Here is a 20215-nt window from a genome sequence, read left to right as displayed (position 1 = left end):
ACTTCAAAGGCAAATCAGAACAACAGCAGTTTCTTCTTATAGGTGATGCTTAATGACATTAACTGTATATTTTATAATAAGCAAACTTACCTTAAGAGGCATTTTGGCATGTTCATTTAGAAGAGGGATATCAAATACTAATCTTCTCAACAAATGTTGCATCATTGAAGGTCTTAGCTGACTATCAGTAGAAAAAAAGTTTCAGTATAACATAGACTAGATTTGTATCCATGATTGTGATTATGCAAGTGAGTAATCTGTAATCACTGCAAAAGCTTAATCAGTATTTCTGATTAAAAGATAACAGTATATGAAATATGTAGATAAAATATTCTAATATTCAGACTCTTGCTTGAACAAAAACAATGTGGGACAAAACAATGTGAGAAGTAATAAAAATGCTGAATTCATATTCAGTTGTTTTTTAACATTATTTCACCCTTATCCTTTTGTACGAAAAGTTATTTTAACAAAATTTATGTTTTGTTTTTGGTAATACAACAAAAACTTAAATTATATTTCATATTTGGAGTCTGGCATGCAGGCATAATCAGAGTTGTGTGGCCCTTACTCCCACCAGTGTCTGATATATTACAATTTATTTTGCATTTTAACTACCGGTTTTTCATTGTTGATCCTGTGGATGGTTTACTAATCAACTAACTATATATCTTATCTTAGCAAATGCTTATTTATTTGAGGATACCTCCCACATACATTACTTTTTTATTGAATGTTATAGTATTCTAACTGCATCAGTCCTGGAATGTATTTTTATTGTAAATATTACATACTGGTAATTATTACATGCTAGTAGCTAAAGTGATTACAGATACTTTTGCTCTGTTGATTCATTCTACTATCAATCCTACATCCTACTAGAATTCAACTCCACCTGCACAAGCTTTCTGCATCCATGGAATTACTGACTACTTGGCTCAACAGATACAATAACAGTTAGCAATGGAACTCTACATTTTATTTACTTTTGTTAGGTCATGCAATCACCGTGTTTTTTTTCCCTAAATAAAGCTTATTTTTGTTTTTCTTTCAAACAAGCAATAGCCTCAAGAATAATATCCTATAAGACTTCCAAGGGAGGCAGGGTGAACTGAATAATGTCTCTGAAAGTACAGCTGATGATCATGTCAAAAATGAAGAAACTGGAAAGTAAACCCGTTGCTTGGATACTTTTTGGATAAGAAAAGGACAGGAGATTACCCACATATGCTCCAGACAACTGCTTCTTGTAAAGAGACTGCAGGACAGCAGTTTTCTGTGGGTTTAAGTACTGGAAGATGAAAGAATCAGTCATCTTGCTTGCAATTCTTTTAAAGGACACTTAGTTTGAAAGCCTCACTTTCTATTCATTTTTGGCCTATTAACCATCTTAAAGCTATTAGCTATGAAAATATTTTCCTACTGGATTTACAAAAGAAGCTTGTTAAAACCTTGAAGAAATCAAAAGAACTTAAAATTCTACATTATTTGATTAAAGATTAATACTGTAAAAGTAAAAGGAAGAAATATAAAGTTTGTTTATTTGATCAGGGGTAAAATAAACTTTTAAAAAAATTTCTAGCAGCCCTTTATGGAATTTTTGCTAACACTAGGATTGAAAAGTAGATATTTTATGGATTTGCTTATAAAGAAGGGATATGATATGGAATGAAAAGATATCTGTTTAACCTTATAGGGGGTGAAAAGTTATTAAGTTTGTTTACACTTGATGTGATGAAAGCTGAAAATCTCTTCTTTACATATTTCTTTTCTTCTCCTTTATTATATTCTTTTCCTTTTCTTTCTCTTTTTTCTTGTACTTTTTTCGATTCTCTCCAAGTGTAGTTTGTATTAGGTTAGACTATTGTAATCTAAGTTTTTAATAAGAATAATGTCTTACAGAAGTTTCTTCCCTTAATTTTAGTGTTTCTCTCTCCATCCATGCTCTCTTAACCCATCCTTACCCACAAATGGAGAGTAGGCACTCTTCAATAGAATCCCGCTGAGCTTTGGTAAGAGAACAGCCTTTGGAAAGCCGATATACAGTATGTAGCAAAGAATCTATAAGGGAAGCATGATGCTCTGTTCCAGCAAAAAGAGGAGCACATCTTGTTAATAAAGGTAAAACAGCAGTGCAGAGGTACCGATTAAGTGCCAGGGCCATATCTGTGGCACTCAGGGCAACCTATAAAACAAATCATATAGCAATTCAGATATTTTGCTGCACAAAAATGACACAGTCTCAGTATGTTTGAGCTAAGACTTTTCAAACCTGCTAAGAATATGAAATATATTTTTATATGTTTTTTCTTTATTCCAGTCTTTATTAAAATTAAAAATGCAAACACTGAAGGACCACTAGATGGCAATACAGTTTTCTGCATATTGTAGCTACTATCTCATGGTTGCCCCAATTTCTGCAGTAGAAATAATTAAAACATATCATTTGTTTTATTATTCCCATATTAAAATTGCAATCATTTTGAATCAGCAGTGATGGCACAACACTCTATATTTAGCCTATTATTAGAGCTATTTTTGCATCATCTTATGCAATAACAATCAGATATTTAATCAGACAGTGGTAATATCTTTTGAACATTTAATTTGTGTTTGAATTACAGTTTATTTTTTAAAAACGGATGTCTACATTTCTATGTCAAGGCTTCAACTTCAAAGCCTATTTGCATGACAGGAATATTATATCATACCATCATCCTTCTCTCTACAAAGCTAAATGTCATTTTTTTCAGGTTAATTAACACTGAAAAATTGTGTTCACTTTAAACTTGAAACCTGACCCAAGTGTCAAAAGAAACCAAATGTTTCTTTTCCCAGAATCATGTAGCAACTTACAAAAGACAGGCATGGAACTCCAAGATAAATCATGTTGCCTTAAGGAACTGAAGACTGGGGTACACGAAGGCTCCCACACTTTGTTCCCTTTGAATCCAAAGTGTTACTCAGTCCTAACTGAAAACACTAACTCATCATTTTTAAAAGTATTTAAAGTATCAAAATTTATGCAAAGGATAAATCTGGATAAAACAGAAAACACTAATTAAGGAGAGTTAAAAGTTACTTGTTACCGTATCTAATGAAGCAGCTGCACGAAGATCTGGAAGAAAGCCAACTTCTAGTAGGTGTAGAAGAAAATCTTGGTCTTCAATTCCGTAGACCCTATCGAGAAACAATACCATCGCTGCCTTGTGATCAGGGCAAAACCCCCCTGACATATCAGGTTCCACAACATTGCCATCTGGGGGGGAAAGGGGGGAGAGGGAGGTAGAGAACGAGAGACAATTATTTCTACACACATGAAGAAGAAATAATCAAGTCACTCATAGTAAATGATAGGAAGAAAAACTGTAAGTTTTCTTACCTTTTGCTATTGTTGGCATATGAAAAGGAATGCTAATTACACCCACCAAGTCCTCCAAAGGTATCAAGGACCTTAGAATAGATCTGATTCTAATGGCTTCCCCTTTGCCAGCATGGATGAGCTAATGGGATAAGGCAATAAGTGTTTAGCTGGCTTGTATGAGAATGTAGCAATCAAAGAATGCAGATATATCCTTATAAATAAGAATTCTATTAATAAGCTAATTATACATTCATGTGCACCAAATAATAATTCTGCAAATTAACACAATATAACTTGAAATCTCATAGAGCTCAATATTTGTTCAAAGATGGGCCTGATATCATATTCCAATTACTATTTAAAGGCGGTGCAGTTCTCATGGTAAATATTCCATTGAAGGATCTGAAGAGGTAATTATGTTAACAATCATTTCTATTTATGTCAAAAAAGACAGAAATGAGAAATTCACATTTATAAAAAATCAAATTACATATTTAATTTTCCTATGAGTGAAGAATATCTACAATGTGAATTGTTTCTATTACAGCTCAAGTTACTTTATTCCATTCAACTACCACCACACAAATATCTATATACACTCATATTCTTTCTTTGCCACATATAACATCCAATCAAGAATCTTAGCCATTGGGGGATAGTCAGAGTTTTTGTGGTACGGGGTGAAGTAGATTCTATCTATCCATCTATCTATATCTATATCTATATCTATATCTATATCTATCTAGATAGAAATATAGATATATAGATATAAATATGATGCCGCCCATCTCACTTTCGAGAGACAAGTAGGTATGTTGATTCCTAAATTCCACCTACAATAACATTTTGAATTTTAGCATGTTTATGTGAACCTTGAAGATTTCTGTCTCAGCACAAAGGACAACATGAGGTTCACAGAATAGTTATTTATATATAACATTAAGTCATCACTAGGTTACGCAGAGATAGGATTGATCCTGCTGAAGATGTTTTATTTTTCCTTTGACTGTTTCATATTCCTGCAAACCATGATGTTACCCAGGATTTGCTGATACATCTTTTTGTTCATGAGTACCACTATCTCACCCACAAGTTCATGAATTCAGGAATACTTGAATCAGAAAAAGGATGATGGTTCACATTATTCTTTAACACAGAAAGGATATAAATTCAGCAAAAGTAATAAATAGTAATTACATGCATACTGTCAGGGAATTGCACAACAGGTGTCCAAATGAGGTCACTCTGACATGAACTTGTGGTTTTATAAAAAAATAAATATATTTAACATCTATATTTACAGTAAACAAGATAGTCAGGCACATCACTTCATCATAAGGTAAATCATCAGGTAAATCACAAAATAGCACACAGAGCACTCAGAAGAAAAAAAAGCGGGAAAAAGAGAAACTCTTCTTTCTCACCCAGCAACCAATAGATTGCCTTATGCAGGAGTCCACACTCTCCAAGCAATGAACTACAAATGTGTATTCTGGCCTATTATACACTTTATTGTTCCAGCTATTAAATTAAATATATTAACACATACTTACATGCATTTCTGGAGCACAGCGTCCCAAGAGATCAATCAGGGCAGCATAAAAAGTCATAATGGCATTTCCCATGTGAACAGTATCATCCTCTTCTTCTACTTCACTTCTGTTCAGTTTTTCAAAGAAATTAAAAAACAGTGAAGAAATAAAAATTTCTCTATTAAATTTGCTATATAATTTATCTTTAGTCAGACCTGGGTTCAAGCCTTGGCATATCCGGTTAAAACATAGATTTTAATGCTCAGAAAATCCTCAAGACAAGATTATAGTGAAAATTTTACATTAATTCTAAACCCTCAGTCTAAAATAATACAAAATGGGGGGGGGGGGTTGTTTGGTGGGGGGTTTTTAGTTTGGGGGGATTTGGGGGGAGGGAGGGAGCTTCTCTGAAAACAGCAGGAAGACTATTGCTCAACAATTATGATAGCTGGTGAACAGAAAAATCCACTTCTTGAAAAGGATTTATGCCCTAAGTATTTTAGAACACATGGAAATAATAATAAGTTAAATTATGTGGGGGTAGTGATTACATACTACCTTAAATACACTATGAAATATTCTATTGTCCATCTGTGTTCTACTTATGGATGGACAGACAGGATATAAACAGGATACAAAACTTGCACTTTTTTTAATCCATATGCTGATGTTCCTCTTATCTTGAGAGTTTGTAGTAAGCAGAAGATTCTTATCATTTGTATCATAAATAATGTATTGTTATTTACATTCCCCACACAAATTAACATTAGGTATTATACTTAAGAAATTTATTAGGCTTTAGTTTCAAACAAGCAAATGTTATTATTGTCATAGAACAGCATCACACAGTTCCTTTTAGAAACAATGAACCCTATAGAAAAATTATATTCAGGGAATAAACATTTCCATTCTACCTACGGTGTTCTAGTGGATCCATTAGTTGATGAAGGACCATCTCTTGTGGGATCTTCTGATATGTTTATGGCTTCTTCCATGGCAGCAAGCAAGCCATTTCCACCTTCACCTCTCAGGGCTGGTCCAAAACATTCAGGACGTCGAATGAGCAGTCTAACCACCACATTAGCATTTTCTTCAACACTCTCTCCTACAATCATATAGAAACTTACTTAACTACTTGATGAAGCCAAAAATCTGGAATTAGTTTCTATAAACATATGATAAAGAAAGAAATATATATAGTCTTTATTCACTTTGAAATTTGACAACTATATTAGCAGGAACCTATATTGTGCCTGAAGCTCCACTATCTCTAGCCCAAAAGCAGACTTTAAGGACTGAATTAAACAGTTAACCCGTGAGAAACTCCATCTACTCTGTCAATATCCAAAAGAGTCTCAGATAACATCACTATAAGTTATGCATGCTTCTTCTCTCTTACTTCCTAACAATTATATTTGAAATCAACAAAGTTATATGGCATGTACTGGAATATGAGATGAGAAAAAAAATGGATAAATTGAGCTTCACTCAGATTTTCAACACAGAAGGAAGAAGTCATAATCATAATAGTAAAGTTGGAAGGGACCTTGGAGGTCATCTAGTCCAACCCCCTGCTCAGGCAGGAAACCCTATACCATTTCAGACAAATGGCTCTCCAGTCTCTTCTTAAAAACTTCCAGAGTTGGAGCATTCACAGGTTGTTCCACTGGTTAATTGTTCTAACTGTCAGGAAGTTTCTCCTTAGTTCTAGGTTGCTTCTCTCCTTGATTAGTTTACATCCATTGCTTCTTGTCCCGCCTTCGGGTGCTTTGGAGAATAGCTTGATTCCCTCTTCTTTGTGGCAGCCCCTGAGATATTAGAACACTGCTATCATGTCACCCCCAGTTGGGTAGGGAAGATACGCTATTCATTGAATGTTTCCAGTTTTCTCTCAAGGTTTCTCTCAGTGCTGCATAGTGACTTAAGAAGATTGCTAAAAAGGAAACATTGATCAAACTATGACATCATAAACACACCTGAGAAGCAGCATCAGGCTCATTAATAAATGTAGTTAAGGTATAATTCATTAGTAATAACTAGGTTATTCAAAAACTGAAATATGTTAACAGTACCATTGCAAAAAACAGCAAAACGAAGGAAATCCAGGTATCGTTCTCCTTCAACTGGGTTCCATCCAATATCTGGATAGCCTTTAGAAATTAGTAAAGGACAGTTCTGCAAACCACAGCCAGCCAAGTAGCGGACTACCTAAGAACAAGACAAAATTAAACAATAGAAGCATATGCTGCCCCTGTCTCTCCCCCTCTCTCTATATATGCATATTTTACCAATGTCTAGATTCCATAGTCATCTTATAACTTGTTACCCAATTTGAAGATGCCCATTACACACTTCATACTCCTAGAATCTTCCTCCCTTCTCCATCCTGACTCTTTAAGTCTCCATCTATAATTCTCAGACTGCCCTTTTGTCCACATTATCACAGTAGTCTTAGTTCCTTTCCCTTTAATTCTATGAAAAACCTTCTGCTTAAACATAGTTCTTTGTATTTACCTGAATTAACAACCTGATAGTCAACAGAAAAAAATAAATGTATTAGAAGTTACTTTCACCTTTATTTTTCTAACTTAATTTCTATTCTAGAAATTGTATATTGTTCTAATTTTTCTCTTATGTTAGTAATCACTTTTTAATGAATTGTACAATGGGTGCTTTCTCTCCTCCTAGTTTTGCATTTTCTGTTCATAGAGCTACTCTTCCCAGCAAAGGTTTTGTGCCTTTGAGATGAAACTAAACCCTGTCATTATGGGGCACTTGTATATGAAAACTACATGGCTAACAGGATGCAAAGTGCTGCGACTGTATGTTAAGAAATACATGAATACTTACTAAAATATAGATTCTACAATACTATTTATGGTTTACCTTCTCTAAGTCAGGTTCTCGTAAAGCCAATGCAAGTTCATTATTATCCATTACTGATGCTGCTGCAACATCTAAAGGTGTTGATCCACGCATAGAAGGAGAAGCTGTCAAATGAATTTCAGAAATTGGCAACATGTTAAAACAGCACAGCATCCTGTTATTGAAATACAGTAGCTAAATGAAATATTTCAGATTTGAAAACCACATTTTATAATATACAGCCATGATTTTGTTGAGTCAATATCATCTGAATAATACCACACTTGTTTTTATTATACTTTATAGTTTTACTCCATGTGTCAACTAGGCATACATTTTCAGGATTTAGGGATGTGAGGATGCAGTAAAAATACATCCATTCTAACCAGGCTATACTGCATAAATGGTCTGACAGGGAATGCAATGGCTGACACATAATGCTAATAGATAGGAATAATTTATTATTAAGAGGTGTTGGAAGCCTTGAAACAACTTAGAATGAATATGCAAAGTAGCCAGTAATTTATGAACTCCAAAAAGATTTAACAGCAATAAATACAAAATGTATAGTGAACTGTAGGGAAAATATAATATATATTTACCAAGTCCAACACTGCTGTTTTCCAAAAGATAACTAAGATGATCAAACATGGCTTTCTGATTCTGTCTGCTGATGCGGCAAAAATAACATAGAAAACGACAGCAATTTGCCACCATCTTAGGAAAGGTGATTTCCTAGACAAATAGTACTACATTAGAAAAGCAAGGATAGCATATATATAAAAAAACCTCAGAATAAAGTAATTTGCTTTTTCATGTAATTTTCTGTAAAACTACTCAAATATCTAGATACATATTCAATCAAAGTGAAAATCCTGATTGCTTAAACTTTGACTCCATTAAAGTTGGTTCTGTGCATTATAAAATGAAGCCATCATAGGGAGAAGCACCTAAAATGGACACATTAAGGTTTGGTCATAACAGAAAACTGGAGGGTTCAGCTCAGTTCCACTATTCATGAGATTAAAAATTGTAAACCAAATAATCTCCATCCAAAGGAGATGGCTCATTAGTAAAACCAAAGGATGTGACCTTTATTGTCAAGCAAACCAATGTAAAAATTCTCTGGCAGAGGTGATTCAAATTCTCCATGTGCATCCCTGACATTTGAATGCAAATAATGGATTAATGCAAGAACAGAACTTGTGCTATGGTATCACAGAGTGTCATTGTGGCCAACTAAAGATTTCACTGCACTCTGGCAAATTTTTCAGCAAAGGAAAATTCTAAGTCCATGACCAATAAAATCCCAGCATCCTAAGAATTTCGTAGTAGAATAAAAAGGGCTGGATTGGGAAGAGCTGGCTCTGATATTGGGTTAAAAAAAAACCAACTATCCCATCAAATATTTGCACTCTATTGCTAGTCTGCTCTCTGACATTTCCAGAATGTTCTTCCCTTTCTCCTCACAAATCATGCTTGAATTTTGCTTTGAAAAATCCTGCTGCATATTCTCATTTTTTATGCAGATTCTATAGTTTCATGGGATCAAAGCATATTTTGGACAAAATGTATGGTCTGCTGGAGTAACTTCCACCTAGACCCCATTTATTCATTAATAATCCACAACTGGGCAAGATATTACCAAAAATTATTTTTAAGATTACATTGCAACAGGACTAATCTGTATAGGAGTATGTAATCTATGAATAACACCTCAGTGTTCAGGCAGAGGTCAATAATGAAAATCTTGAAAGCCTGCTATCTCTACTGATTCAATTAATCCTTTCTTTGAAAGTGATCATGACAACTCTGTCTCTTAGATAATAAATTCTTAACTGAGTCCGCTACTAACCCTGTTTTCAAACTTTAGAATTACTGCCGAATTTTCTGAAATCTTTTAATGGTAGATTACCAAGTTAATGTCAGCTAATAAAGCTTGCTGACCTTCTCCATCATTACATGCTCATCCCTCACTAAACTGTGACATGAAATTAAAGTATTGCCTCAACCTTTCCCCCTTTTTCTCACTACTTCCTTGCATAAATGTTTGATCAGCCCATGCTACAAGTTCTCTTGACAAGTAGTTTCAGTAGTCATTGTTCACTAGATGTGGTAACAACTTTTCCTTATTATTCAACATATTTCTACATTTATCCCTAGAGAAGCTTACCTGCAGAAATCAAAAGGGTAAGAAATAATTAAAGTGATGTATTTCAATATCGTTTCAAATAAATGCACACTAGACAATATTAACGCATTGAAATGTATGCCAATTAATGTACACATTCCTAGATTTATCCTGTGTAAACTTAATTTTAATGACAGGTTGGAAAGAGAAAGTACAAAAATATGCTATTGCAGTTTCATTCTTCATTTGCACATATTTCTTCACTTTATCACAGCAAAACAGGATTGTATATTGTACTTAATATTTGGTGGGGGAAGAAATGGAGAAATAAATCACATAAGCATGTAATTGTGCATCTAAGTACAGGTGTTTGCTAACTAGTTTATATACAGAGGTGACCTGGATAGTTGATAAATTTACAAACACACAGCCTAATTCCACTTCCCACTAAAACCATACAATTCAAACAACATATTAGTGTTGGATAAAGGGACATTAGTTTAGGGCTAATTGTAGTTCTACAAAATAAACTGCCCCTGTTAAGCCTGTATTTTAATAAAAGTTGGGCATCTAATTTCATGAACTGAAATACACGACAGCTAGCATAAACATGGATAAAGTGTTTTCTCCCAGTTTATCATCTGCTGCTGCTACCTGGGAAAAACTTAACTGGGAATTATTTGATAAGCAAAAAATTTCAGTAGGTCTTCAGCTGAGATACTGGATGTGCACCCAGAGCCCCAATATGCCAACATATTCATGTTTGACTTAGAAAAATGTTTGCTCAGTTCTGAATCATCAAACTTTAATGGAATGTATGTTAAGTTACTGTTAAGTTCTCATTAAGTTCCATTAAGACTCAAGACCATGAAACCATCAACCTGAACTCGGTCCTCTCTTCAGAATAAAACCATTATTTTGATGTCATAGTAAAACTACTGATAGATTGGGTTTATTGGGTGCAGTTGTTAAATGTGCAATTTTGCAAATCATTTGAATCCCTAATTAAGCCAAATCTTCAACAAGAGATAAGCAGCTTTGTCTGGTGTCAGAGCCAAAACTTAAACGTATATTACCTTTGATTCTCCTCCTCCAAGTACATTCACCATTACTTCCATTACAGTCTCATGCATCCCTAGTGCCCTCATAAGATTAGGATGCTGATAAAAAACTTTATTGTTCATAATGTCCCTATTAGAAATAGAAAAAAACAGTAAAAAGTAAACTGAAAATCCTTTTATATCTACTTATAAAATGTTACTGTCCACTCCATATCATTTAATGTGGTTTTTAAAAATAAAAAACTGAAATTTATTCAAAATATCCTAGAACAGAGATTCTAAAACTATGGAAGGTCACAAGCAAATCACTGGGGGTTCACACATCACTCTCACTCTGCCTGAACATATCTCAAAGGTCCTAGGAAGACTTTCTGAATACCTATCCTTCTCTTTCCCCAAAAATAATGAAGTAAATGAACAAATTTGTGCAGATTGGTGAATTAGATTGGACTTGAAAGCCTAATTGTGAATTGTAATTCAAGTGACAGCTTAAAAAAAGTTTTTTTTAAAAATAAGAGTTATGGTTACTGCTTTTCAAAGAAACATGTCATAGTCATTGCATTTATTGTTGGAGATGCCTAGCATCTATAGAAAAACATCCATGATAGATATGAGCTGTTCTTCTGGGGAGCAAAGAAGGAAGAAGGAATATTATCTTTTCCATCTTGAGTTATTTGAAAAAAATAATAAAAGGTGAGATAAGCATCTAATAAATAATATATAAAATATTAACCACATAATCCAAAGCTCTTTTAAGTCATCAGTATTTTTATGAATGTAAAATGGTCCTAAATTCAAAATATTTGAAAACAACTAATCTAAAGGATGGGCAAGAATTTTTTAGTTATTTTTAATTGAAAACTTAAAAAGTATTTTTATTTAATAATTCAAAAATAAAATATCTCAATATGAAAGAGATGAAAATGACACATTCAGTTGCAAAAAAGCGGGTTTTACATCCCTTTGATTTTTAATCTGATTTCCACCATTTTATTCTCCTCAAGGAAAAAAAAGATTGCTATTTTTAAATGGCTCATCAGTTAAATTAAGTCAGGGCTGTTCTCTATTGTATATGGATGATGCAGATTTCCACTTGATTTGTTTCTATGAGACCTTCAAAAATCATATATTGTTTCAAAAGCCAGACTTTTAAAAATGAATATATAAAGAAATGAAAAATATAATACTAATATGCTTGATTTATAGGAAGAAAGCATTATGGTTTAAGTTGCATAGAAAACATATACTCTGATCTCAGAAACCTTTTCCTTATTAAAAAATAGTTAATAAATATAAAAAACACATTTCCTAAAAATGTCACCTGCCATCTTTTCTATGTCTTATCTATATCTCCCCCATAAAATTACCAAATAGTATTTTTTTTAGAATAATGTTTAGTTTATTCAAAAAAAGTTAAAATACAAAACACCAATATTTTGTTTTATTCTTTAAAACAAAAGAAATTTCTAAATATTATCACATGTTTTCAATGTACCTGATCATTGTATTGGATTATTTCAATTTGAGCCAGAAGCCAAAAGGAAATTAATTAGAAATTAGCAGTTTTATAGATTTTCATTTCACATATTAGCCTACTTGTCCACAATGCGAATTCCTTGAAGCCTATGAGAATAAACCTCTAACTATCACAGTCTTCTCTCCTAATAATCAATCAAAGACAATAATGTAACAGTTAACTTTTATGTAGAAAGAAAGGTTTTACCCTAATCCACGAATCATAAGCTTCTCTTCTTCCTTGCCCATCCTAACACTGAGGAGAGAACGGATCTGGCCAAGAGATGCAAGCAAGTTGATGGTATCTTCCACTGATACACCATTTATAGTGTATGTCTTGGGCAAGGCTCGAACCAAGCCACCAACCCCATCATATTGGCGGTGTAGCAAAACAAACATGGCCCTCACCAACTCTGGATCTTCTATTACAGATTCTTGAGCCCAACGTACCATAGTTTCCGATATCAGCTGTTGGAGAGTTGCTAGATGTAGAAAGCATTAAGACAAACATACAACAAGACCTTTTTTTCCACCTTTAATAATAATCATCACATGCTATGCCAATTTGGATTAGAAATTCAGAATGATAAATTTCTGAAAAAAGCAAATCACCAAATCAAATTAGAAATTATGTGTAAAACATACAGAGTCAATTTGGAGGAAAAGAGACAGTTGCTTCACTAGTTACTAGGCTAGAAAAATCCAAATTATTTTTTAAAGGGTCACAATAAAAAATATTCTTTAAAATAAAAATACAAACTGAAGATTCATAAAGGTGAATTAATAACAATATAATAATCTCCTATCCAATAAGGATGAGAAAAGAGAAAAGAAGACATGATAAACTGCTGTCATGCAATGGCCATCATTTCTGTGCATTCGCATTCCAGGAATAAAAATTAAATGTGTCAGATTCAGTCCTGATGGGCTATGTGTCACGTTGCAAAGTGTGTTGCCCTGACTATGAAACTTCCAGAAATAAAGAAGTAAAGCTTCTAGCGTAAGTACCTGCCTCCACACTGTTCTGTACCAGCCTACTACCGGCCCTGCAGAAAAGGCAGGGACAACCCCTTTACAAGAAGGCAAGAGGCTGGAACTAAGCCTGCCAAATTTATGGACACAAAACAGAGCAAACAGAGCAAACCAAAACACAAACCATGAAACAGGAGCTATTCAAACGGTTGCCTTCAGCAAACCAGCCCTCCCACACATTCCCCTTTTAAACAGTTCAAGGCGTGGTTTCTCTCTGCCTCCTTCCGAGGTGCCCCATTGCCTTCCTCTGTTTACTCCTGCTTGACTGCCTCCTGTGTCAGGCGTCCTTGAACAGGGCCAGCTGTGGGTCATCTTCATCCACGCTGTCAGGCTCACACAGCTGGGTCTGCGTCGCAACCAGATGGGAGGGGCCTGGCTGAGGGCTCTGCGGAGCCTCAAGGCTATCCTCATCAAGCTCTCCAACACCCCCCTCCTCCTCCTCTGAATCGTCTGACCCAACTGCCGAACCCACAGGCTGACCCTGAATCACAACACACTCATTATTTCATTCCCTACCAAAGATTGTACAACTATCCCCTCCCACAAATAGAAATGAATGCATCCTTACTAGTGGAAAATTATTCATTTGCTCAGTATTTTGTTAGCCTATCTGAATTCCACTTTGCATCCCATCAATTCAACAAGGATTTCCCAAAAGCCACAACTTCTTAGTCAGCAGATTTTGAATGTAGTATAATGTACCAGAACATGCAATTATTTCAGATAAATTATGTTAAAGGCTGAAATTGCACTGAATTTAAAGACATTTTTTCTGAAAAAGATTATGATATCAGAATGAGAGAATTATTACACTATGCTTACTTTAAATTCAGGTAACAACTAAACCTTATTTTACTTTACTTACATGGTTTCCTGTTATTATCATCAACTAGCTTCTCTGCTTGTTTCTTTTTCAAGTGTGTGACTCTTTCTACAAGATATAGCAGCCGACCTTTAATAGTTAAATCATTGTTTCCATCTAGAATTCCATCTTCATCTAGCTGAATTCCTAGACATAAACATCAAATATTTATGACAGCATTAAAACCACAACTAAACAATATATTTGTCTTCATTTCCAAAACTAGCTTTAGAACTTTGAGAGCAGTTAAGTAGTGCTTATTATTTGAAATCATGCCTGGCCATAATTTTAAAGTATTCCAGAAATCAAACTTCTAATTAGGGAAATGAAGTGAATATTGATTTCAATAAAGCATTGAAATATTTCAATACAGCTACCATAATTTGATATTTTCAAGCATATCATTTATTGATATACAACTTCATGTATCTTGTCCTTTTTCGCATTGCAAAGGAGCATCCTAGCAACCCAGAGTTAGCAGCTATATGCTACACTGTCAATATTATGGAGACCACATTTCAAATTCAGAAAATAGTTCTGGGGGAAAAACAAAAAGCAATTTATGGTAGTTGGCCATGTCGTGCTAATTTTACACCTTATGATTTCCCTAAAGCTAGATCAAGGCAGCAGTTGTTATATGGATCTGCAGGTTCTTGCTGACAGTATAGACACTGCAGTTTTAACACTGTATTCAATACAATTTTAAGTATCTTGGTATTAGAATTACCTTTCAATTTATCATATTTTGTTGAATAAAACTATCGGTATTTTATTTGTGTTAAAATTTGGAGCAGGAAAGGAGTATTCAGAGTTCAGGCTTACCGCAATGTGCCATCAGATCTTCATGAAAATCCAGGAAATGATCTCTTATTTCTTCAGGACAAGGACAATCATTTTTATCATCCTTAAAATTCAGCAGCATGTTGATCTTTAAAAACGAACATATATTTAAAGATATGTGTAAGAGGTGATATGTAGGTAAAATACAACATTTACTAAAATAGTATTAGACTTAAGTCATGTTTTAAAACTCCCCATGGAAAGAAAGGATGGAAAGAAGCGCATATATTTTGCTCGTTCTAATGAATTATCATTATATACACTTTTGTACAGCTCACTAATTCAGTTCCTGTAAGATCTATTGAAAGAAATGGTGAAGCCACATCTTTGTCTCTTGGCTTGTACTACGACATTATCAATGTCATCAGATTCCTTTTAGTACTGGTTAGAAATGGTTTAAATAATGTTCAGGATTTTGAGACTTAAATTAAAAATGGGCACTCTAATTGGTACCTGTGTAGTTACATAATAATTTTCATTTATCCTTTCACCAATAGCAAGGCTCACAAATAAAATCTCTTGACACATATATTTAAAAGAGAGCAAAATAACGAACAAAAAGAGCAACTTTCCTATAGACCTAGTAGGATTTTCCCATTCTTCTTTTCTTAGTACAGGCTCCATGACCTATAACTTGTGCTAGAAGGTCCCCATTCAGACCAAAGTAGGGGACAGCATGTTTGGGGGAAGGATTGTCAAATTATAAGTATTCAAATGAAAAGAAGGACAAGAGGGGACATGATAGCAGTGTTCCAATATTTCAGGGACTGCCACAAAGAAGAGAGAGTCAAGCTATTCTCCAAAGCACATGAAGGCAAGACAAGAAGCGATGGATGGAAACTAACCAAAGAGAGAAGCAACCTGGAAGTAAGGAGAAACTTCCTGACAGTTAGAAAAATTAATCAGTGGAACAACCTGCCTCTAGAAGCTATGAATGCTCTAACTCTGGAAGCCTTTAAGAAGAGATTGGACAGCCAATTGTCCAAAATGGTATAGGGTTTCCTGCCTGAGCAGGGGATTGGACTAGATGACCTCCAAGGTCCCTTCCAACTTATTATTATTATTATTATTATTAGTAGTAGTAGTAGTAGTAGTAGTAGTAGTAGTAGTAGTATAAAGATAACTAAAAACATGTGCACATAAAAATGAATACATCGTAAGAATTCTAGAAAATTCATTTCATCAAAATCCAACTATTTAATGTATTGGGGGGTCCCCATACACATATTTTAAATGTATATTCAGTCATAAACAGTTAAATTAATATCAGGCCTGGTCCATATTTTTCATGAATGGCAAAATGCTTGTCAAAAGTGACTGCTCCTTGTTAAAACACAATAGCTGAATGTTATGGAAATCAGAATTCTCATTTATCAAGACAGTTTAGCTTTTATTTTTAGTCTGGTATACTCTGGTCCAGGAAAATTATTACCTTGTACAGATTTTTTTTAAACTAAAGAAACCCCCAATATAAAAATATTTATTAGATTATTAACCTGCTCCTGTGGTGGGGATCGAAATTCTTTTGTTTTCTTGGCTGTCAGAGCTGCAGACATATTTAAAGCCTGCATAACTTCATTATATCGGAAACGTTGATTTTCTTGAAGTTTTGCTACAAAATCATCTGAAAATGCTACAATGGCTTCTATTCTATGGCGTATCTGGAAGTCACACAGATATTGGAGTAAATGGCACATCTGAAATAAAATTAATAGAACAAAACAAATGAAGTAACATAGTTTTGAAGCTACCATTTCAGATATGGAGTATTTCTTTTATCTAACTTGGATTTCTTTTTTTTAATACAACTTACTTCCATTGTCATCTATTTCTATTTTTTAAACCTTTCATTGTCTCCATTTCAAAGTACTGAAAAAATTTCTGCCCTTTTCTTTCCCTCAGCTTAAAATTTTAATTTCCTTTTAAATACATTATTTGTAGTTAATGTATTATTTATTGCTTACTGACAGCTTTACTCTGTCAATATTCTTCTTCTCCCCCTCAATATTCTTCTCAGTATACACATGTTGTAAATATTCTTTTCTATTTGTATCTACTTTTCTCTATGTCTAGAACTTTTTCTTAAACTGCCAGCCCAATTTTTTTTATGTTTGTGCATATATAGGCACATAAATGTCTCAGGTAGAAAAATAATCCACAAAATATACTATTACCTATGCATTCTTTCGTGATTACCTGTAATTTTACGGGCTCAGGAAGTTTCATTTGAAGAAGTCCTTCTTCTGGAACCTTCTCTCTTCTGATTTCATCCACACCTGTCTCTAAATTTAGACTTTCTGTAACCAGTTCCTTCACTAATATCCGGGTTTCATCTTCACGACCATTATCTTCTTTAAACACACTGGGCTCAATGAGCTGCAAGATATGCTTCAGATCCTCATTGTGGAAGACACCCATTATAAGAAGGGTATAAAAAAGCTTGATCAAAGGAACAAACAGAAATTCTGTAGTACCACCTACTGGATCTCTGACATGAAGGCTGCCCTCCTGAACTGCTTCTGTCAACATCTCTATGGTTTTAGACTTTAAAATTTCTAGAGGAAATTCAGGACTATATTGGTAGCACTCACTGTTCATTCTTACAAAACTGGGAGAAGAAAACTGTATTCTTGGTCGTAAAGATGTACTAAGCCCGATACCTGGTAGGCCATGCTTTTTGTGTTCATCAGGAAACAAAGTAATGCTTTTAGTCTCATCTGTCATTGGGACAATGAATTCATTGTTCATCATCAACCTTGCAGTGGCATAGCTATTAAGATGAATATCAATGAGAAGATCATAATAGCCCGCACGTAACAAGCCTGGCATGTATTTGTTCTCAATTGCATAGAGAAGCTGAGATTCATCAACATGGCTGCACATAGCATGTGCAACTCGGTTATTCCCAAGAGCACACACTGCTGAGTATAGTCTGAGAGTATGATAATGAAACTTTAGCAGTTCTTCTTGTTCTGATAGTTCTAAAATATCTACAGACCTGCAATAAAAAAGAAGGAAAATAATTAAACATAGCAGTTTTGACTTTGTGTGGAAAGTGCTTTTACATCCATACAATCAGCTTTCTAAGAACAAGTTCACAATTATCTTACTGATAAGTCAGTAAATTGATAAGGATCAATCTAGAGTGCACATTTACATAAGCAAAAATGGAACCAAGTTTAATTAAAGCAGTTAGTTAATTAAAGCTTAATTAAAGCAAGCCCATTGCTAGAAAATTCAGGACTCTTTTCAAGACCCTACAAACACCAGGCGTATGTGAAAAGGAATCCAGACCATTACGGATTACAAGGTGAATCCATTGATATGTAAGGATGACACAGACTTCCTAAACAAACTGAATGCATTTTTTGGTAGATTTGAGACATCAAACAGCACTCCTGCTAGGAAAGCTGTGCCCCATCCTGATGAGCAAGTGCTAAGCTTTGATGTCACCTCTGTCTGGAAAACACTGAAGAAAGTTAACATTTGGAAAGCAGCAGGCCCAGATAACATCCCTGGACGTGTCCTTAGAGATTGTGCAGATGAACTGGCTTGTGTTCTCACAGATATTTTCAATCTCTCATTGCAGCAGGCAGTAGTCCCATCATGTTTTAAGATGACCATCATCTTGCCAGTGCCAAAAATGTCCACAATTACAGGCCTCAACAATTACCGTCCAGTTGCACTGACATCCACCATTAAGAAATGCTTTGAGAAGCTGATAAAGGACTTTATTGTATCTAGCCTCCTGCCAGCATTTGACCCACTTCAGTTTGCCTACCGACCAAATCGCTCTACGGAGGATCCTATCTCTTCTGTTCTCCATCTGACCTTGAAGCACTTAGAAGAAATAAATACTCATGTGCGTTTGTTGTTTGTTGACTTCAGTTCGGCATTTAACACAATCATTCCCCAGCATCTAGTAGATAAACTGGGCCTTTTAGGCATAAACACCCCTTTGTGCAACCGGATTCTTGATTTTCTTACCAACAGGCCCTAATACGTGCGAGCTGGAACAAATACCTCTAATACCATTTTCTTGAGCACAGGTTCTCCTCAGGGCTGCATCCTAAGTGCACTGCTGTTCACCCTGTTGAATCATGACTGTTGTGCTAGGTTTGCCACCAACCATATTGTGAAGTTCGCAGATGATACAACAGTAAAAATAATATAGGTGGGTTACACCAGTGGTGGGATTCAAATATGTGAACAACTGTTCTCTGTGTGGATGCTACTTCTGGAAGTCCGTTCTGGGCCTGGGCAACAAAAAATTAACTACTGGTTCTGCCAAACTGGTGAGAACTGGCTGAAATCCACCTCTGGGTTACACATAATAAAATAATAAAACAAAACAAAACAAAACAGAATATAAAATACTAAAAGTGATAAACAGATTTAAATAGATTTACCTAGTCTTAATTTTCTTTTCTTATTGTCTTTCTGCCCTTTGCATGTTTGATAGGATTTTATCAATATATACTAAGATATCCTTTTTGTGGCTGTGAAAGTTGGACCATAAGAAAGGCTGAGCACCAAAGAATTGAAGTCTTTGAACTATGGTGCTGGAGAAGACTCCTGTGAGTCCCTTGGACTGCAAGGCGATCAAACCGATCAGTCCTAGATGAGATCAACCCTGACTGCTCTTTAGAAGGCCAGATCCTGAAGCTGAAACTCAAATACTTTGGCCATCTAATGAGAAGGAAGGACTCACTGGAGAAGAGCCTAATGCTGGGAAAGATTGAGGGCAATAGAAGAAGGGGACGACAGAGAATGAGGTGGCTGGATGGAGTCACTGAAGCAGTAGGTGTGAGCTTAAATGGACTCCAGAAGATGGTAGAGGACAGGAAGGCCTGGAGGAACGTTGTCCATGGGGTCGCGATGGGTCGGACACGACTTCGCAGCTAACAACAACAACAACAATCCTTTTTTTCAGCCGGCACCTTATTTGGATGGAACCTTGTAGGGTAGGCAAGGCAGGTTGTATGACATGTGTGAGTTCCGGCACCTTTTTCT

General features: G+C 34.9%; 1 protein-coding gene across 1 annotated transcript in view; it reads right to left on the bottom strand.

Annotated features, from left to right (window-relative positions):
• The window catches only part of RYR2 (ryanodine receptor 2), a 296407-nt gene that overhangs the window by 107015 nt on the left and 169177 nt on the right, over positions 1-20215 (bottom strand). The window contains exons 37-51 of the mRNA XM_081335695.1: positions 17399-18200; positions 16699-16899; positions 15185-15290; positions 14366-14509; positions 12677-12950; positions 10969-11083; positions 8364-8496; positions 7783-7886; positions 6969-7104; positions 5815-6001; positions 4918-5023; positions 3383-3503; positions 3090-3259; positions 1965-2185; positions 91-181 (exon numbers count right to left, since the gene is read on the bottom strand). Of these exons, the coding sequence (XP_081191821.1) occupies positions 91-181; positions 1965-2185; positions 3090-3259; positions 3383-3503; positions 4918-5023; positions 5815-6001; positions 6969-7104; positions 7783-7886; positions 8364-8496; positions 10969-11083; positions 12677-12950; positions 14366-14509; positions 15185-15290; positions 16699-16899; positions 17399-18200 (2911 nt within the window). The remainder of the gene's footprint in view (positions 1-90; positions 182-1964; positions 2186-3089; positions 3260-3382; positions 3504-4917; positions 5024-5814; positions 6002-6968; positions 7105-7782; positions 7887-8363; positions 8497-10968; positions 11084-12676; positions 12951-14365; positions 14510-15184; positions 15291-16698; positions 16900-17398; positions 18201-20215) is intronic.

Source organism: Vipera berus, assembly GCF_964194415.1.
Source record: "Vipera berus genome assembly, chromosome: 1".
NCBI lineage: Eukaryota > Metazoa > Chordata > Lepidosauria > Squamata > Viperidae > Vipera > Vipera berus.
The sequence above is the reverse complement of the archived record's forward strand: the minus strand, read 5'-3'. Positions and strand labels throughout refer to the sequence as shown.